General features: G+C 45.7%; 1 protein-coding gene and 1 pseudogene across 1 annotated transcript in view; both read left to right on the top strand.

Annotated features, from left to right (window-relative positions):
* Positions 1-21,853, top strand: part of SLIT1 (slit guidance ligand 1) — a 207,747-nt gene that overhangs the window by 29,752 nt on the left and 156,142 nt on the right. The window contains exon 4 of the mRNA XM_049855841.1: positions 5,069-5,140. Coding sequence (XP_049711798.1) covers positions 5,069-5,140 — 72 coding nt within the window. The remainder of the gene's footprint in view (positions 1-5,068; positions 5,141-21,853) is intronic.
* Positions 1,344-2,582, top strand: LOC126059947 (zinc finger protein Pegasus-like; annotated as a pseudogene).

Raw genomic sequence — 21,853 nt, 5'->3', positions numbered from 1 at the left:
CTTTGGTGTCCTGTATTTTTTTACTTTAAAATAGATATAGAATCTCTTTTTCTCCTAGATGTTTATCAGAAATTGAAGCCAGAAAAATGAGAATGTCCTGGGGGGAGAAACAAAACAAAAACCATTTTTTTGCAAGGCAGTGTAAGTACAGGATTAATTTATTGGCCCGAGGTTAAGGAATTTGGAGCGATCTGACGTCAACTCCTGTTGCTTTAAGGATTATATTGGTCGTCTCTTTTTTCCAAGGCAATGATGTGTTTCCCTGGGAGACCGCCCTTTAGAGTAAACTTCTTCCAGCTGGTCTCCTAAAATTGCAGATCTAATTGTCTGTCCCATGGTGGAACATGGCAATCTCCAATGTGGTGGCACTGACCTTTCTCACATATTGGGTGAAGAGTGACCTCCTAGGAAGTTACCACAGATCAGTACTGCTGGCCTCGTAGAATTAAGTTTATTCCCTCCCTTTCACCCAAAAGAAAACTTTCGCTGAGATGGTTTATTATAGTCTAGAACTATTGAAGAAGGTCCTTGTATGTAACTCAAACTGTGCCCTAGATTTGACTGTGTTTTATACTAGTGTTTTCAAACTTTAACATACACACAGATCACCTGAAGAGCCTGTTAAAAAGCAGATTCTGATGCAGCAGTTCTGGGGCAACCGGTCGCCAGTGAGCCAATTTCAACTCATGGTGACCTCATGTGTGTCAGAGTAGAACTGTGCACTATGGGGTTTTCAAAGGCTGATTTTTCGAAAGTAGATTAACAGGCCTTCTTCTGAGGTGCCCCTGGATGGACTCGAACTGTCAACCTTTTCGTTAGCTGCCTAGGGCTGGTGGTCTGTGGACCACATTGTGAGTACCGAGGTTTTATACTTTCTAGATGTCACTGAGCTGCTGTGGTAGAGGCTAAAGAGTAACTGTTAAATTTTAATGTTGTCTATTACAGTTTTTTAAAAATTTTGATAGTAGTCCTTGTTATGTGTCAAGGAATTAGTTGTTAAAGTGGGAAAGATGAATTTAGTTAAACTTTGCTGCTTTTCTGGGACAAGTCCAGGTCCTTTCTGCATTGTGTGTTCTCATCAGGCCACATTTTCAGAACCAGACTTCCACTCCTGCCTTATGTTTATAGTACTGACAAGTTGTTTGTCCACCAATACGGGGTTTAAACATTATGAATATACTATTCAGCCACTAAAAATAAAGGGGGATATGGGCACTCATCTGCTCTGGCCCTATGCCCTGCTCAGGCGATATTTGGGCAAAGCAAGGAGGTGAGAAAAGAGACAAGGTACAACAAATGTGCCAGCGGCAGCAGTGGTGAAGGAAGAAGGAAAGACAGGTGAAAAGAAACCAGAGTCTTTGGACTTTGTGAAAGATTTTCAGGAATACCTGACTCAGCAATTCCACCTGTGAACAAGATTTCTGGATCAGTGAGTGGGGACCAAGAAGCAGAGGCTTTTGGGGGAGCTGGAATAGATGGTGATCAAAATGGACTTGATCACCCATCTGTTGATGTCTCCCTGGATGAGAACTCAGGAATGTTAGTAGGTGGCTTAGAAAGGACCTTTCATGGGAAGCTCAAGTGTTGGTGCTGCAGCTATGCCAGCAAGGGAACCACTGGTCTTATTGAACACATTGGAATCCACACAGGTGAGAGACCTCATAGATGTCACTTATGTCCATTTGCATCTGCTTATAAGCATCATTGGGAAACCTATATGTGTTCCCATACTGGAGAAAAACCATACAAATGTGAATTGTGTTCCTTTTGCTACACTATCTAAGTAACCTGTCCCATTATCAAAGGCACAAGCATAAAATGGTACCAATTAAAGGTGCTAGGTCTGCCTTGAACAGCAAGGAAATGTGGGGAGTTTTACAGAAGAAAACGAACAATCTGCGGTATAGCAGAGGAGCACTAATCAACTTAAGTCCACCTTCCACAGTGGTTCAGAAGCCGGACTACTTTAGTGATTTCACCTATGAAATTCCAAAAATTCAGACTGAATCCTATGAAAGTACGGCGAAAACCACACCCATTGGTGGCCTACCAAGAGAGCCCAAAGAATTCATGCTTGACAACCCTTGAAATCAGCTCTTGACTCTAGCAGGACAGTTGTCCAGTTAGCCACCTGAAAACCAAATCCCCGCATCCCGTTATGTAGTTCCCTGCCCAGTGAAAAGCCTTTCATGATCAGCATCCCTCTGCCCAGCAGTAGTTTCCTTGTCAGCAAGTCTTCCTCAGAGCTCCTCTTCCACAAGCCCTGACCCTCAGCCACTGCATAGTCAAGGGAACTATTGTCTAGTAACAGGTCTGAGCAGTGAACCAAGTGCCCACATGAGAGTGGCGGAGGAAACAGCTAACCCAGCACTCCAGCCCCAGCCCTTTTGGTTCAGGGTCCTCAGCTTCTGCACCACTGCCAGCACAGTGACATGTATTTTGCAGACAATAACCTTTACATTATTCACATGGGATATCATGGATATGGAAACCCTTTTCAGTGTAATACATGTGGATGCAAATGCAAAAACCAGTATGAGTTTGCCTATCAGTTTGCAAGAGGGCAACATAACCAACTCTGAAAACAATTACGTCATGCTTTATTTGTTTTTGCCATTTTGTGTTCTGTGGGTGTTTTTTTTTTGGTCATCCTTAATAAGTGTCAGGAGTCCCTGGGTGGCATAAACTGTTAAACAGTTGACTACTAGCTGAAAGGTTGATGGTTCAAGCCCACCCAGAGGCTCCTTGGAAGACAGGCTTGGTGATCTGCTTCCTAAAGGTTGCAGCCTTGTAAACCCTGTGGAGTAATTCTATTCTGTACACATGGGGTCGCCAAGAGTTGAAATCAATTCAACAGCAACTGACAATACAATAAGGTGTTTGCTCATTTAAAGTTTATATATTTATAGAATATAAATTTGACAGTGGAAACAAAATTTTCCCATTTTTTTTCATAAAAGTCTGGCCAGGATCATTTATGTGTTAGAACAGCTAGGCAGATTGGTGTCTGTTTTTTTCTTTTCAGTTAGACATTTGAGAATTTTAGAGCAATCAGAATCTTACAGGTATTCATTTACATTTCCCACATTTATGGGCCATAAAAACTTCAAAGCTTATCCATACTCTTGTTATTTCAATATATACTTGCAGCTAGGTGTTATTTCTGCCATATAGTTAAATAGATGATTTTATTTTAGAAAATCTGTTGCAACTTATCTCAGGGTTCAATATTCAGGGTTTGCTCTGAATAGAATACAACTTAATTCACGTAGTTTAAGTCGATGCAGTAGTTTCATCCCATTTTTCCAGAAGGGGAAATATAAAGCAGTTGATTTAAAAAAAAATAAGAAAGTTGTATGAAATAAAAGTTATGAATAAGTGCATGTTCTGAAGAGAAACAAAACCGAAGACTTTCTGTTGAAAATGTACCATCTTTTTCCTTCGCAACTGAAGAAATTGGGGTTTAATACTTAAAATATATTCGATTTCTACTTTAAATACATGTCAGCTTTCCACTGGATTCTTTTTAATTCTATGTCCAGTTTATTAACACACACACACTCACAGGCAAATAGATGAGAACCCTAGAAAAATCAAAGGGTTATCGAAGAAGCTAACCCACTGCTGTTGAGTCGATTCCGACTCCTAGTGACCCTATAGGACAGAGTAGCAGTTAGCAGTTGAGGGCTTTAACCACTGTGCCACCAAGGCTCCTTATCCAAGAAGAGGACTTCTTTTTTCTCTTAATTTGAACTTTTCATTTAAATCCTCCATTCTGATGTTCTTAACATCAGGTGAGGTTGAAAACTGTGTGGAGAATTTGGTATTCTTTCCATTCCTTTGATGACCAAAGAGGTACAGTGAAATGTCATCCATCTTGTTAGTCCTAGAAAAAGCCAGCCCTTCAAAAAAAAAAAAAAAAAATCTTTGAAACTTCCTTTTCCTGCCTTCAATCTATTTTATACCCATTTTGTAGATACAGAAACATATGGAAAAATGTGATGCTGAACTAACATTTAAAAAAATGAGAGCGTGTGTTCAAAATGGATTCTGGTGTCCTCTTCAGACTTAGTAATTTTAAATTGTAAAGTTTATTTTCAAGTTTACCATCTTTCATTTACAGTGACAAAACTATGTGGGAACTGTGATTGAATTGTCACCTCAGTAGGAAAGGAAAAAATGGTGTGAAAGTAGATATAAAATGCATTTAAACTTGATGTTTGTTTACAAAAATAAGACTTGTTAAATAAATCTAGAATCATTTTGAATAGTAGGCTATTGTTTTTATATTGTGTAATAACTAGCTCACTCTGAAAAATTACTTGGTCAAATAATAAAATGTATTGTTACTAAAAAAAAAAAAAAAGAGGGTAGTTCCCTATTGATTGGCATGGAAAGACATTTACAGACAATTGAGTGGAGAAAAAGCAGGTTGTGGATATTTTTTCTTGTATTCTTAGAGGATTTTCTTCTTTTTTTTTTTTTTTTAGTAAGCATGCATTTTCATAATGATAAACTCAACAAAATTATTTTCATTTTTAAAAAAGACCTAAAGTGAACACTAAGAAAATTTACTGCTCAGTCCTGGAGCCAAATGTGGATGAAAGCAATTAAAAATCAGAACAGTGTGGCCAATCCTACCCCATTAGGGTGTATCTCACATTTCAAGTGTAATCAGGTATCGAATGCACACACAGATAATATTTGTATAAGTGCCTTATAACTTGCAAAGGGTCTTACAGATGTAGAGTGATGACGGCGATTGATGTGGGAGGAAATGTTGGGAGGAAAGGAGCTCTGTTCATTGACTGCCCACTCCACGGTAGGCCTTTGGCCAGGGGCTTTCACAGATATTGTTCTTACCCTCCCTAAGTGCCAGATGGTGGGACTCCCACTTCATAAATGAAAAGCTGAGGCTCAGAGAGGACGATTTCCCTAAGGTTGCACAGTTATCCCATTGGGATTTGAACCTGGGCCTTCTGACTGCATCCAGTGCTATTCGAAAAGTCCTTAGGATTTCCTGATTGTCTAGGAGACTTCCAACTCTTCTTTCTTTCCTCTTTTTCAGACGACTGAACCGGAACCAACTGCACATGTTACCAGAACTGCTGTTTCAGAATAACCAGGCTCTGTTGAGACTGTGAGTGATGCTCCATGGCTGGAAAGTTCTTTCTGGGGTCTCATCCCTCACCCTGTGGGAGGGGCAGTGTTTGGTCAGTGGGCCTGGACTTTCCCTTGACTGTGACCAGCACGCTCCTCACCAGGAATTGTTCAGGACATCAAAGGCCAGACTCTCTGTAGGAAGTGTGGTGCTGTGTGGGGTGTTGCTTTGTGGCAAGCACTTGAAAGGATCCAGTTTCATGTGCAGTTTATCCAGTTCCGTGTATTGCCTCTGACAGAGCTGGTGCGAGGAGGCTCAGGGGTGGGGCGATTGTCCTGGTGTTGCCAGCCTTCACTGGGAGGACCATTCCTACAGGCCATCTCTCACTGCCTTTGGCAACCTACCTTGGGTAGAATATTTATTCATTCACAACTAAGCCCTTCTTGAACCTATTTCTATTTTGAGCTCGTTCTACCTCTTAGGGTAATGAAGCTTATTAACCATGGTATAAAGTCATATTTTTTATTTACCCTGAATGTATTTCTTTCAAGTTTAAAGGGGAGTTGCTAATTCTGCTGCTCCACAGTTAGCCAAATATGTCTTAACTCCCCTACCACAGACTTCATTTAGCTCAGTCTTGGGTTGGACAGGGCCTTAGAGATTTTCTAAGGAACCTCTTCTGCAGCTCTTTAGCATATAGTCATCCAGTCTTTGTTTGACAACCTCCAGTGAGGGGGAATCCACCATCTTCCCATGCAATCAATTCCACTGCTGGGAAGATTTGCATATTGGAAAATTCTTCTTAACATTGAGGCCTAAATCTGCTTTCTAATAACTTCTGTTTTTCATAGCTTTGCTTTCTCTAACTACCCAGAACAACCATGTGCTTTTATCAGATTTTGCAAGGGCTGTCAGGTTTTTGAATTTTGAGTTGAAGGGGTTTTCAAGCTCTCTTAGTTGTCAATAACAACCTTAAAAGTCATTGGTGGGAGGACTTTCTGTGTGCCTATGGTGGGGCTGTGGTTCTTCCGTGGAGGAACTTATAGGACAGCACCAACGTAGAGGGAGAGGTGAGAGGCAGTGCAGATAAGCCTGGGCTGGGTCAGGTGGGCCATGGCCACCTAGGGCCACCTGAGTGCTGGGTGCTGTGAGGGCGGGACTGTGGGCTTCTGGAGTCTGGCACTGGATTCCTTGTCCTTTGATTGAATACAGCCGCTTCTTCCTACCTTTGTCACAATTTCCAGACTTCTTGCTAAGCCTAGTGGCGTCCAGCTCTTTCCAGAATTTTGAGTGGATCATGCTTTCAAGACTTTGTCTTTGAGATGAAACTCTAATTTTTAGTCTGTCCAAATGGTCCCTCTGACCACTTCTTATTTCCTCCTCTTTCTGGCCTGGAGGCCACTCCACAGTGACCCTTAGTGAGGATCCCTTTGGATGGTTGTTGCTACCCTTGGGCTTGAGTTAGGCCTTCTCCTCCAGGCCCCTTAACTGACAGACTGGCCCTTTCAGTTCATGCCTGACACACATAATGGTGATTTATTTTTCCTTATTTCATTGCTGGGGGCTTGAGGCCCTTCCCAGCAGAAGGAACCATTGTAAAGACTGTTTACCTGTGGCCCATGCTACTCTGTCACCTGCAGGCAGCTGGCCTCCCCTGACTTGGCTCCAGGAGAGTCTGTTTTCTCTCTCTGCCCTTTTTCGCAGCTGACTCTTGCAAGGGCCGTCACAGCTCTGTCTTGGGAAAAAAAATCAACTCGAGCATGTGTTCTCTTGGTCTCATTCTGTGATTTTTTTTTCCTTCTCCTAAGCCCTCATGTTTTTTAAGCCCTCATAGGGCCTTTCAAACATTTGCCCTCACCTGGCATTATTTGTCTGCTTGGATTTCCTTCCCCCTAAGACTGGTCCATGGCCCTGCACCATTTGGGCTTCAGAGCACAGGCATGTTGGGCAGTTGCCATCAAGCTCTAAGTATTTATCTACTTTGACACTCTCTTGTTTGTTTTAAAATGTATAAGACCCCTCATGTGAATCTGAATCCACAAATCTCCAGCCCTTTGCTTGGGATCACTTCCAGCCATATTCACTCTTTTTTTTTGGTGGAGGGAGTGGTGCCATTTTTGCCGTAGCCTTCCATCAGCTCTTGGGGGTGAAAGCTTAGGATATCTCTTTGGGGACTGTCTCTCCCTCTGGAACTTGGGTCTCTCTTCCACTTTGGGTCCCTCCTGGGAGCAGGGATGTATGTGACCAATTTGGGGGCAACTGCTTTGTTGGCCTGTGTGTGGGGAATTTGGATTCCTAGTGGAGTGAGAGGTATTCAGATGGTTCTAGGTTTTTTCAGCATTTAACTTTGGATGGCTCAACTCTTACAGCCTCTTTTCTTGAATATGTTTTGTTGGGCTGTGATGAGGCTGAACTGAGATCAGCACGTGAAGCATCCAGGGCTGTGGTCGGGTGCTCAGGGTGTGTGGGTGGCATTGCAGTGAAGTTGGATGTTCTTGGGCACTGCGTCTCCTTTGGCACTGGCAAGGGTTTCTGCTGGGAAGGGTCAAGGTTGGAAAGGTGAAGTGACTTTCACAGAGTCAGTTTGGGAGCCCACTTATGACTCCTAGTCAAGCTTTTTTTGTGGTTTCAAGTTTTAACAGGAGTCCTGGAGTAAAGGACGTCTATGCTTTAACAAGTATTAAATAACTGGGTTCATAACCAAAGGCTGGCACACGCCAACCCATTCAAGGAGTGGAAAAGTAACTGACAAGGACAGGTGTTTCTGTGACTCTTGCTCTTGGCATGTGCCTATGGAGCTGGGAGCAGCCGTGGGTGTTCCCATCCCAGTGGTCTCGGGGCTGGTTCCCTGTGTGAAGGGGGCCAGCCGGAGTCAACAGAGGGCCCCCCCAAAGGAAAACTTGGTGATTCTTTGGGGGAACATTTACAGGCTCTGGAGCCAGCACTTTTCCCTAACACTTGTTGCCTTTTCTTTCCAAGCATCAGGTACTAATTCATGGCAGAAGACATTTCTTATCCAATAGCTTAGCTGGACATGGGTAAAGGGAGACTGTTTTCTCTAGCTCCCCGCTTGACATTCTTAATATCATTGATATGGTTCAAGCAGGGAGGACTCTGAGTGGACTCCTCTGTAGTCTGACCTGATAAGGTCAGCCCAGGACCTGAGGTCACCACAGGAGCCAGCATACCCTGGTGCCCTCCTGTTCAGGCCATCTCGAAAAATGACTTAATGAACTCTTTTATTTATCTGTTGTTTGTCCCTGGTGTCTGGACTCAGAGTTTTTCACCTGGGAGATGGCTGTAGGGAAGGATAGAGAAGCAAGTGTTTAAAGATTTATTTGCTAATATTCTTTGTCTACCTCCACCCCTCTTCCATTGACCTGACCATCTGGTATTCCAAAATATCTCTGCTATGTCTTCCAGTTGGTCTGGCCAAGGAGCACTTGGGCAATCTGGGTTCCAGAAACAGAAGCCCCTCAGGCTGGTGATGGTAAAGGTAGGGGTAGGGTATTGTAAAGGTACAACCAGGCAGCTCATGGGCCCCCCAGGATAGGAAATGAGGTACAGCCGGCCCTCACAGGGACCGGACTGAGATGTCAGAGATGTCTGGAGTTCTTTCTGGGAATCCTCCCCTTGTCCTTTTCTTCCCTGCAAGCCAATGTCCTGGGCTTATCAGCAACACATCAGTTCCACCATACCTTTGGTTTGCACCCCCCCACCCCACCTTCCTGTGACCTTGGAGCACAGATCCTCACAGAGTCTCAGTGTTCCAACTCCAGATTTCTGGGAGAAAGAATCCGATTGGCCCATCTTAGGTCAGGAGATCACCTCTGGGCCAATGAGCTGTGCAGGGGCTTTGTAGAATTACTTGGTGCAGTCATACTTTGGAGCCCACCCCTCATTCAGGAGCTGGAGGTGGAACACTCTCCCTTAGTATGCAGGGTGAGAGTGGGAGGCAGTGCCTGGATTTCTGGTCTCTCACCTGTTGACCTTCCCTCTGCTTTGGAGGGATCCATTACTAATCCTTTCCATCTGGAACAAATTATGGACCTTCATGCAGAGGCAGTTCTGCTAAATCAGCATGAAAATGAGTTTGAGAGAGACCACCTGTGCTGGGTAAGGTGGTCACAAATACGTCAGGTGGTGTGGTCCACATTTCAGTTGATTTTGTCTGGGTAGCTCCCAGAAAGTTAAAATCTTGTTATTGGTTATTCTTTGCTAATATTTCCCTCGGGATTGGCTTAGTCTACTTCTTTCTGTATGCACGACCTGTGGCTGAGAGGAGAGATTTGCCTTGGACCGTAGAGAAGTTTGGTGGTAGGTTTGGAATTAGACACCAGGCCTCTGAGCGTCCATAAAGAACCTGAAAATGGGCTTAAACTTTGACTTAGAAATCTCACGTTTGGGAAATAATAAAACATGAGCACGAAAATGTTCACTGCAGCAGCATTGAGTACATTGAAAAGCTGGAAATAACCTAAGTGGCCAACGTTAGGTGAATGGCAGGTGAAGTATGACGTATCCTCTTGATGGAGTACGCATGCACTCAGCAAAAAACGGCCTTTATGAAAGGTGTAAAGTAACGCAGATGAATGTTGGTAATACCAAAGCCAGGATGCAAAATTCTATTGATTATATGGTCACAACTACTCTAAACAGTGCATAGAAAAATGACTGCAAAATGCCAACAGAGTTGTCTCTGAGTGACTTTTTTCTATGTTTTCTGGGTATTCTGTAAGAATCTATTATTTTTATGGTGGGAAACCTCCAGTTTTTGTAAGGAATGGAAAGCCTCTGTGGTCTCAGTTAATACAAATGCTAGTTTTATGATGTCAGACCACTTTCTTGAACCCTTTTGAGCCCTGTTTGCTCTCTGTAAGGTGAAGGTAGTAAAGTCTACCTCACAGGGCTGTTGTGAGCACTGGAGAGTGTGAACCTCTCTCATGTTAGGTATAAACATTGCGGCACATACTAGGTGGTCAGTAAATGTTAGGTGAGTCACGTTGGCAAACCTGACTTCCAGAGGCTGCACCACAGCCTCCCCAGTTGACCCCAGGCTTGAGCTTTTGTCCACTGCCAGTGCTGGTTCCCTACCCGCTGTGGGTGCTCCACCTCACCACTCTTCACTCAGAATCATGCCCTCCATTTGCCAGGGACTTTCACCCAACAGGTTTTTTTTTTTTTTTTCCATGAGGGATTTGGGCACACCTGGGAAGGCAGCTGGAGGACACTGTTGGGGAAGGCTGGGCGTGCCAGCCAGCAGAAGAGCCCCCGCAGGCAGCGGGCTGGGTTTGGCTTGGGAAATCATTGGACGGGCTCAGAATGTTGACGAGGGGAATCTGCTCTGAGTACTTTTGGATTCTTCCCTGAGCAGTTTGGAGACAGTGAACATGAAACAAGTAGATAATGTTGCTCCTGGAAATATTTCTTAGTGCCCTGAAGTTACCTGTGTGTTCTCTGCTTCCTTGTGATGCCCCCACCCAGGGTGAGCTGGAGTTCCTCCAGTGGGCCTCCTGAGAAGACAGCTCCCACCCATTCCTTGTCTAAGTTGGAGGGAACTGGAGCCTGTGCAGAAGTGTGCCTGCCCTGTGACTTCCTCCTCCACCTTTTCCCAGGGCCTTCAGAAAGGTGTCAGGAATTGCAGTCATTACAGTAATGGTTAGAACAGACAGAAGTTTATTCTGTGCCGGGCTCGTGCTGAACAATTTGCAAACATTATCTCAGTTCATCCTCAGAACATCTCTCTGAGGTGAACATTTTCTCCATTTTATAGATGCAGAAACGGAAACTCTGTGGCATGCCCAAAGGGCTGAGCCAAATTTGAACCCCAGTTTGTTGAATGCTAATGTATAACAATATATTTTTATGTCATACATCTACCCCCTCATCCACCACCTACCCCCACCCATCTACCTCCTACACCCCCATCTGCCTACCATCCACACATCCGCCCACCTATTCCCCTATCTGCCCGTCCTCCTACCTACCCCATGTATCTCACCTACCCAGCCCCTGCCCATTCACCCTCCCACCTACTCATGTTAACCAACTGATCGACCCACCCACCACACATCTATCCCTCCACTCCTCACGTATCTGATCATCTCTCCATCATTCCCACCATCCTCCCATCTAGTCTCACCCACCTATTATCCACCTACCCACCCGTTCTTCTGTTAACCAGAGCTTCCTATGGGCCAGGCACTGTTCTTGGTGCTGAAAACACTGGAGCAATGGGTGTAGCAGACAGACAGGTGTAGGTAGTACTGTCTCTTTTTCATGGTGACGGTTTATCTCAATTATCAGTGCTTTTGGGGAGTAGTCTTCCATCCTCTGACTGACCAGCAGGTTGGAGTGGGAGGGGGCAGATGCTTCACTGGCTGGTTAGACCCTAGTGGCTGGTTACCTGGATTTGGGTTGAGTTTCATAACCTGACAGTTAAACAACAGAGGATGTGGAGCTGTTGTTTTCATGGATCCATGCTGGGATTTAGGGTTAGAGGACACGTTTGAAACCTGACTGCTTCTCTTGCAGAAGCAAAACAAGTGGGGAACACGGTGACCGTCGGCCTTCCACACCTCCGTCCTCCCTGGTCTGGGGAGAGGTCTTCTCCACTACCTTCCAATCCCTCCCTGTTATGGATTAAACTGTATTCCCCAAAAATATGTGTTGTAAATCCTCACCCCTATATCTGTGGTTATAATTCCATTGGCGAATGAGTTTTCTTTGTTATGTTAATGAGGCAGTATTAGTGTAGAGTGTGTCTTAAGTCAATCTCTTCTGAGATATAAAAGAGCAGATTAAGTAAGCAAGCACAAATGGAGGGGAGGATACACGCCACATGATCACTTAGGAACCTAGGAATAGAAGCTGAAAAGAGCAGGCGGAAAGAGACAGCCTTTCCCTAGAGCTGGTGCCCTGAATTTGGACTTCTCTCCTCCAGTACTGTGAGAAAATAAATTTTGGTTTGTTAAAGCCGCTCACTTGTGGCATTTCTGTTATAGCAGCACTAGATGACTAAGACACTCCTCTTGCTGATTCCTAATCCAGAAGCTGCTTCTGAAAACCCAGCTCCTCTGGTCTTCTTTTTAGCCTTGAAACCAATGTGCATCCCGACAAGATCGACCTTTTGTATCTCTGCTGGGCCTGGAAGAGGCTGGGGTGGGTGATTACGGGCAGCCCAGAGCATTTATTTCCCCTTATTTATATCCCTGTTGTAAGGACCGGGATAACTCATTAACAGGGCCCTGGTGGTTCAAAAGGTGCGGATGTGATATTCTGCAGAAACCCTGTTGAAGAATGCCTGACCCTATTGACCCTGTCTCCAGCTGGGTTTAATTAAACTGTCAGCACTGGTCAGAAGAACAAAGCTTCCCTCCCCATCCCTGTCCCCAGCCCCCATCAGAGGCAGGAGTGCATTCTCTGCTGAAATGAAGAGCTGTTAAAAATGGATCTGTCTTGCCTCCAAGGGAAATTGCCTGAAGCAGGAAGGTGACCTCGCTATTGTGACATGTCCACTCCAGGCAGCAGAGCTGCGGAACTGAACCAACCATGCCACTGAAGACGCCACTGTGTGAGGAATGGCTCTGGCCGCCGTCCTGCCCTGGTCAGGGCCTCCTTCCTGCCAGGACTGCCACGTCTCACGATGCCGTCTGTCTTAGTCATCTGGTGCTGCTGTAACAGAAATACCACAACTGGATGGCTTTAACAAAGAGAAGTTTATTTCCTCACAGTCTAGTAAGCTAGAAGTCCAAATTCAGGCCACCGGCGCCAGCGGAAGGCTTTCTCTCTCTGTTGGCTCTGGAGGAAGGTCCTTGTCCTCAGTCTTCCCTTGGTCTGGGAGCATCTCAGCGCAGGAACCTCAGGTCCAAAGGATGTGCTCTGCTCCCGGCGCTGCTTTCTTGGTGGTATGGAGTTCCCCACTTTTCTGCTTGCTTCCCTTTCCTTTTATCTCTTATAAGATAAAAGGTGGTGCAGGCCACACCTCAGGGAAACTCCCTTTACATTGGATCAGGGATGTGACCTTAGTAAGGGTGTTACAATCCCACCCCAATCCTCTTTACATAAAATTACAATCACAAAATTGAGGACAACCACACAATACTGGGAATCATGGCCCAGCCAAATTGATAACATACATTTTTTGGGAGGGACATAATTCAATCCATGACGCTGTCCATCACTCCTTAGACTTCCGTTTTCCCCGAAAGGAGTTTCAAGAGATTTGTCTTGTGAGATGTTCAGTCTGTGAGGTGTTCTTGGCATTAATGATCAAAAGAAGCTTTGAATGAGAAACCCTTTAAACATTTTTATTTTCAGGGAACACTTTCTAACATCATGTAGGCCTAGTGTCAGGTAACTTGCCTGAGGCCTTAGGCAATAAGGGTCAGAGCTGGGATTCGAACCTAGGCACCTGACTCCAAACTTACATACTTTCTTTTAAGCCACCAGTATTCAAACTTTAATGCGAGTGACAGTCATCTGGAGGAGTTTATTAAGTGCAGATCCCCAGGGCCATATAGCATCAGTGATCCTGACTCAGTAGGTGCGGGAAGGGCCCAAAAATCTGTGTTGTTAAACAGTATCAGTTGAGAAGCCTTGTTCTCCAGCACGCTTGTTGAGTCTTAGGTGGGGACCCCTCTTTGGGGTCGAGCCCATGCTCGCTTCTGCCTGGCCTGGCTCCAGCATGAGAGCAGCACTACGCAAAGACCTCAAGAGCCCACGCTTCAGCTCCCGCAGCCACGCAGAGAACAATTTGGGGATTATGAGTTGGCAATTATGGAGCACTCTGGACTCTCAAAGTGCTTTCCAATCATTAAATCTGCGCCTGCTGTCAAGGCTTGAGAGAAAAAGGCAAGCATCCCACTGGGCCTGCACGAGAGCCTCAGCGGAAGAGAATGGCCTGCACACCGAGATTGACGTCCGTGGCACGCCAGAGCGGGCTGATGCATCCAGTGTGGAGTGATGCCCTAAACACGGCCTCGAGCCCAGGTGTGAGCTTTGAGACTGGCTCTGCCCTGGCTGGCTCAGAACCATGGGCCTTTACAAATGTGGACAGCCATGGGGCGCGAGGGGCTGAAGGAGGGCTGGAAGGGGAGCAGGGTGAGCGGGGCGGCCCCGGGAGCATGCCAGCAACTGCACAGGGCCCTGCTGGGGAGGTTTGATAGGGGCTCAAAGGCATGAAAAGCCTCGGACCCCCCACTGCAGCATTCCATAAATCGGTCTGGGACTCGCTGAGGTCACAGAGTCAAGAGGAATCTGAATGGAGAGGCGTGTGCGCAGGAGAAGACTGTCACGGATAACTTTTAGGGAGATGAGGGATTAAAAAAAAATTTCAAAAAATTATACAAATAATGTTGCTATGATCTTGAACATTTGGAAAATAGAGAAAAGCAAAGAAAGATATGAGAGATGGTGTCTTTTCAATTAAAGCAAGACATTTTATTTAATTGAGCTAACAGTCAAATTTTTTTTGAAATTAAGTTTAATACCAAAGTAATACGTAATTGTTACTATATAGCTATCATCTGTTGAGCATGTATTGTGTGCCAAGCACTGTGCTAAGAGCTGTATGTGTACCCTCTCATTTTAATTGTCATAGCCCTGAGATGGGTGCTCTTATCATCCCCATTTTACAATTGGGAGAATTGAGGCACAGAGTCATTAAGTAAACTGGTTACTTAGCTAATTAGTGGCAGAGCCAAGATTCGAACCCAGAGTGTGTAACTCTGGAAGGTGTGTTCTTACCCACCGTGCTATACTGCCTCTTCATTATAAAAAACGGCAAGTTTTGAAGGATGTGGGAGAGTTCCTGGTGGAAGGAGTGGCAGATGCAGACACACGGGTGGTAATGTGGATTGTCCTGTGGGCAGAGGGCGCACACTTCTGGAGTGTTGTGTGCATGTTGGCTGGGAAGGAGGTGTAGACAGGCTCTGTGTCCTAGAGTGAGGAGTCTGGTGTTGGGGTAGGGAGGGAGCCACAGAATGTCATTGAGCCGAGTGACCAAAGCAGAGAGTGACAACTGTCCTTCTTATACCACCCCACACAAAGGGCTTCATTCTGTTCCTCCCAGCTCTTTGCACCCTAGACATGTCCACACCTGCCTCAAGTGCCTCTTCCTGAAATGTCACCTCTCTTGTCACTGTTCCTCGTTTCATCCATCCCCAGGCGGAGCTGATGGCAGCTTCCTCAGTGCCCTCCCAGCAGTGGTTGGCATTTCTGTCAGAGCCCCCACAACTTTCCTTATAACCCTTTGCCCTGGTACCCCTACCAGGTTGGTCAGGGACTCTGGCTTACCCATCTCTGTTTCCTCAGCACATGCGGGTTTAGCAGGGCCACCAAACCATGGGGGCAGACACTGTCCCGAAGTCTGCAGAAGGAGAGTGCACAGTCCCTGTTGTTCATGGGGGAGTCAGCCATCCCTCCCTCCCTTCTCTAACTTCCAGAACCTGGGCTTTGTTGGTCTGTGGCTGGCTTTATGGATTTGGTAGACTCAGTACTTCCAGCTGACTCCTGCTCTATCTGCCCTTGACCTGCAGTTGGCCTTGACTTGTGGCCCCAAGACGTGAAGCCAATGTTTAAGGGCACCGTGCTAGCTCATGGAATGTATAGATTCTCTTGGGTGTGGGTTAAATGGAGTCTCTGCAGAAGCAGGTCTGGGGTACCCTTCTGCTTGAAATGGAGTGTAGAGGGTGATCACAGGGAACCCTGAAGTAGGACCATGCATCCTGGGAGGCCAGGAGACCTTGAATTGGGAGTGAAGGGAGGATGGAGTCAAGGAGGAAACATCAACTTTTTAACTGGTGGAGACGGACTTGAGTAGGCAAGTGGTTGGGCTTGCCAACCTAGCGATGGTGACTTGCACACAGTAGGGCTTGACTGACACAATTTTTGATTAGGATGGGTCAGGACCCAGCATCTCCTAGTCAGAATCTCCCCTTAAGCTGAGCATAGTGGGCTAGGTGGTTCTATTTCTATTGGGGATTCCCAGTCAGGTGTCAACTGAGCTTGAGCTGCAAGAAGAAATAAAGGGAATTCCTAATCTTTGCAGTGTGTGCAGTGAGGCAAAATGTGCTAACTCAACTGTATTTTTCATTGCTTTTTGGCTGGAATCTTATATCAGTTTAGTGGCACAACACTGGCTATCTGATGCTAGTAAGAAGCCATGACTGGCAGTTTATTAATTGGCTCTTGGTTAATAAAAATGTGGGAAAATATATTATTAATAAAGATATCTTAATAGCCAAGGTCTTTCAAATATTGGGTTTGTGGATTGGGGTGGAGAAGGTATTAAAAGGCATCTTTTTGGTGAATTGGACTGATAACGTTTGGACCCTTTCATGCAGGCACCTTTTCCAAGGCGTCAAGGAGTCCCTGGGCTGTTGACTTCCATGGTCAGGTTGGCTTTGGCCTCAGTGTTAATCTGGAGCCTCTTGAGGGGAGACTTATCTCTGTCCCAGGGCAGCTCTCAGTGTCTCTTGCTTTTGCAAAGAGGCCTTGGAGTGGGGCAGGTGAAGGAAAAGTAAGAAGCCAAAAAATCCACTTCTAAGTCTTAGCCAAATCGCTGGCTCTTCTCCCCACAGTTCTTTGGGGTCCAGCCACATGCTGACCTTTGCTAAGGAGATGCAGGCCTGTATGTGGCCAGTTGTTGGCATTAATTAGTGGCCTGGCACTAGTGGACCTCATGTGGATTCTGGGTAGGGGATGGGACTGGACTTCTCAGATCAGAATGGGGCCTGATGAGAGACTATTGAGGTGTGCACTAATCTGAAAGGAAGTTCATGTCTTTTGGTAAAAATGGGGAGCGTGAAAATAATACTGTACATTCTTAAAGCACTTTGCACTTCACAAAAAGCTTCTTAGCAAAACTTGGAGAATTTGGTCTGTGGTAGAGGGTCAGCAAAAATACCCACAAAATAGCCACAACAGTGGGCTCAAACATACCAACGATAGTGAAGATGGCACAGGACTGGGCACTGTTTTTTTCTGTTATACATAAGTTTGTCATGAGTTGGAGCTGACTCAATGGCAACCAACAACACAACAATTTTTTTTCACATCTTAATGAGGCAGCTTGAGATTTGCCGATGTTCACTTTTTACTGACTTGTCTAATCTGATAAAGAACATGTACCCATTTTCCCATGTTGCCTTGTCGCAGTTTAATGAACCTGGAACCACTTTGGCCCTCAAGGCTATTGACTCACTGGGTTTTCCTTATTTGGCCAGGAGCCTACACCTGGGTTGTGGTCATAGCTGTAGGCAGGTCACCCTTGCTGTCTGTATTAGTTTCCTGTTGCTGCTGTAACAAATTACCACAAATTTAGTGACTTAAAGCAATACAAATTTATTATCTTACAGTTTGGAGGTCAGAAGTCCAAAATGGATCATGTGGGGCTAAAATCAAGACGTTGGTAGAGCCACGTTCCTTCCGGAGGCTCTAGGGGAGAATCTGTTCTTTCCTTTTCCATTTTTTGAGGCTGCCTGCATTCCTTGGTTTGTGGCTGCATCCCTCTGACCTGTGCTTCAGTTGTTACGTCTCCTTCTCTGACTCTCCTAACCTCCCTCTTTCCCTTATAAGGACCCTTGTGATTACATTGGGCCCCCCCCAGATAATCCAGGAAAATCTCTCCGTCTCAAGATCCTTAATTTAATTACACCTGCAAAGCCCGTTTGCCATGTAAGGTAACAGATTCACAGGTTCTGGGGATTAGGGCATGGACATCTTTGGGGGTCATTATTCTGTCCACCACACTGTTTCTTCCCTTTGGAGGACAGTAACCCTCAGTGGCTGGAAGCACGGCCTAACCCCTCCCTGCCTGGGTTGCACACCCCACCCTAGCTCTAGGAGCCTACAAAGAAAAGGGCCTCTGGCCAGCTCTCCTGGCTCTTTCGGCTTGCAGTCAGGCTTCTCTGCATAGAGACCTATCTGTTCCTCCAGTGCTCATGGGTACTGATTAGCTGTGCTCTCTGGGCAAATTACTTAGCCTCTCTGCATCTGTTTCCTCACCTGTAAAGTGGGTGTGGGGGCTGTTTTGAAGACTGGGGGCAACCTCTGTGGAACCTAGCCTTCTGCCGTGATTACCGTCACCGTCCACCCCATCTCCAGGAAGCGATGGAGGTAGGGTGGGTGGCTGGGCGTGCCCCATCCGGGGCTGTTACCTGGATGAAGAGGACAATTTGCAGTTCCAGAAGTTTTTGTGAGTTGCCCCCGGCTGCTCTCTTTCACCCTGGCTTAGCAGGAGACCACAGGCCGGGCTGGGGTGAGGGCTGGGAGAGCGGCCCTGATTGCCTCCTCGCCTGCTTCCTCGGCGCAGAGCAGGGCTTGCCTTCGGCCCTGCCGCCCGTCTTCTGGGTGGGGCCTGTGAAGCCAGCTGCCGACTTTGGCTCATGGGGACCCGAAGTGTGTGTGTCAGAGTAGAACTGCTCTCCGCAGGGTTTTCAATGGCTGTGACCTTTCAGAAATAGACTGCCAAGACTTTCTTTCGAGGCACCTCTGGGTAGACTTGAACCACCAACTTTTCAGTGAGCAGCTGCTAACCGTTTGCACTGCCCCAAACTTCTCTTGGTGGACACAGAGCTCCCTCTCTCCCAGGGCTTCGACCAGTTTGTTCTGGTTTGAACTCCTGCTGAGATTCTGCATTTCCACCCCAGATATACTGAACCAGAATCTACATTTTAACAAGATCCCTAGGTGATTCTTATGTATAATAAATTTTTTTAAAAGAAGTTACTTGTCTATTTTTTTAATTTTTGTTTCTTATTGTACTTTAGATGAAGGTTTACAGAACAAACTAGTTTCTTATCAAACAGTTAGTATACACATTGTTCTATGACATTTGTTAACAACCCCGCTATATGTCAACACTCTCCCTTCTCAACCCTGGTCCCTATTACCAGCTTTCCTGTTCCCTCCTGCCTTCCAGTTCCTGCCTCAGGGCTGGTGCACCCCTTTAGTCTTGTTTTGTTCCATGGGCCTGTTCAATCTTTGGCTGAAGGGTGAACATCAGGAGTGACTTCATTACTGAGCTGAAAGGGTATCTGGGGGCTATACTCTCAGGGTTTCTCCAGTCTGGTCAGGCCAGCAAGTCTGGTCTTTCTTTTTTAGGTAGAATTTTGTTCTACATTTTTCTCCAGCTCTGTTTGGGACCTTCTGTTGTGAACCCTATCAGAGCAGTCAGTGGTGGTAGCCGGGCACCATCTAGTTGCACTGGACTCATTCTGGTGGAGGCCGTGGTAGATGTGGTCCATTAGTCCTTTAGACTAACGTTTTTCCTTGTATCTTTAGTTTTCTTCATTCTTCCCTGCTCCCGAAGGGGTGAGACCAGTGGAGTATCCTAGATGGCAGCTCACAGGCTTTTAAGACCCCAGATGCTACTCATCAAAGTAGAATGTAGAATGTATCCTTTTGTTTAATAAAATTTGAGAACCACTGCTCTACTAGCGGTTCTCAGAACTGGTCCTTAACCAGCAGAATTAGAGTCTCCTGGGAACTTGTTAGAAATGCAAATTCTTGGTAGAGGTTCTAACCTGAACGAATTTGTTCAGTTTGAAGTCCTGTTCTCTCTAGCTGCATCTTGCCTCAGCTCACCCTGGATTTGGCAGGCCACTTAGCCTGCTGCCCGAGAGTTTTACTCATTAGGCCTCTTCTTTCTTTTGCTTTTTCATAGACTGAAAATGACGTAGTGACTTCGTATAAAAAGAAGAGGAATTTCTATGGCTTCTTTCTTTGAATGCATTCTCCAGGAGTTAACTATAATATAGAGCTCTTTATTAGATTAGCTTGGCATGAATATTAACGTGAATTATAACTCATTACATTCAAATTCGTGAATTATAGTAGCGGAAGATTTAAAGAAATAGCACCCGATATACATTACCTTTTTCATTAATTCTTAACTCGTATTGATCTCTGCTTAATCTTAGCTTTAACGTTCAGTCTCTTAGTATTAAAAACCTTTCCTTGAACATACACACGGTTTTATTACTTTGTGACTTCAGCAGCTTATCTCAGCATAAGAGTCCAAAGAGGCAGCAGGGGTTGTCACGTATGAATAAAGGGCTGGCATTGATATTCTAAAAGGCTCCTTGGCTTCCACTTATGTACCTGCAGTTCGGTTCTGCTTCACTGAAACCCAAGTCCCCATCCATCTTTCCTTCTCTGCTCTAGGCTGTCCTGCCTCTTGTCAGTGGTGGCTTTTTACTTGGCAGCACAAGGGATCTACCACGAGCAGAAAATAGGGCCCAGGAGCTTAGACCTTTGCATGAAAAATGGGGCAAAAGGCATCTACTTCAGCCTTTGCTTAAACACATCTGGTGTTTACAAGGCAGCTTGTCCTATTGGCCAATAGCTCTGACCATTTGGAATCATCAAATCAACCTTAAACCTGTTTTCCTGGCATGCCCACCCAGGGATCTTGGGGTGGCCTCTAGAGTTATACTCAGGGCAAGGGTGTGGTCCAAGGGTCAGTCTTTAGACTAGCCATTGTCATTGACAGATCACCCTAGGGACCGTGCAATTTCCTAGGACAGATCTGTGAGAATCATTTGTAACAGGCCTTTGTTAAAAAGGGCTTCTTCCCTAGCCAGGGGAGCTGAAGCCATTTTTAAGCTACTATCTCTGTCCATTGTATAGCTTATTTCCAAGGTCAAGGATATACCTGGAATTTCTGTAGGCTCCCTTGTTCTACCCCATTTAACCCAGACAGCTTTGTGAAGGAGTACCTCAGGGCCTTCTCGCCCTCTTGGCCCTGTTTGGCCTGGTCTCTTGGGTGGGCTACTCCAGAGGCTTCCTTTTGGGAAGCATAGGGCTATATAGCTCCAGGAAGCTGCTGGTACAATTTAACAAAGTAGAGGCCTTCAGCCAGGGGGCAGTCCCCCATCTTCCTTCCCAGGAAGCCAGCCCTTACTGGACCTTCCTGTGTATATTCTGGGCCTCTTAGGATGGACCACTAAGGCGGTAAAGGGGTAGGGCCTGGGGAGTGAGCAGCCTGAGGGGTCCTGGGGGCTTTACTGGCAAAAAAAAAAAAAAAAAAGAAAACAAACTTTTTTTTTTTAATGGGCAAAGGATAAGAGAAATGAGCACTGGACTGGGAGCCAGGATACTTGTGTTCTAGATCTGGCCCTGTCTGTCTCTGTCTGCCTGTGTGACCTTGGACGAGTCACTTAGCATCTCTGGACCCTGCCCTGTATATCATTTTTATCATTGGATTTTACGAATAAACAGGGGGGTGCTCAGCAGATTTTCATGGGGCACAAAAGCTGAAAAGGAGTGACCATTACACCCAATTGATGGTGGAAGCAAGATTGAAAAAGATCTCTGTGAACTGTGTTGGAATCAATGAGGTGAAATGAAATACCGATAAATATGAAGATGGGTTTAAAAGTACTGAATGGAGGAGACCTGGTTTGGCAGCATTTGTTGTGAAAGGGCCTTTGACTTCAAGGTGAGGATAAGTCTTAGGCTGAGTTAATAGAAGCAAGGTGTCATCTCCAGGCGAGAGGATAGTCAGTTCTGTTCTCTCTTCTAGTTTGTGCTGATGTGCGCACATCTGGAGAACAGTGTTTGGTACAGGGGGCTGTGTTTTATTGTGGGTGATTGCAGGGAGGCCACTAAACATGCCCTGAGGGAGGGCAGCTAACATTGGGAGACTTCTGGAAACCATTTCACATGAGATGTAGTCAAGGGACCTGGGGGCTATTTGGTGTGATGGAAATGTAGAGGAACCCCGAGAATGATTTTCAAATCTGTATG

This window comes from Elephas maximus, chromosome 16, assembly GCF_024166365.1.
Source record: "Elephas maximus indicus isolate mEleMax1 chromosome 16, mEleMax1 primary haplotype, whole genome shotgun sequence".
NCBI lineage: Eukaryota > Metazoa > Chordata > Mammalia > Proboscidea > Elephantidae > Elephas > Elephas maximus.
This window is presented reverse-complemented; position numbering and strand designations above follow the sequence as displayed.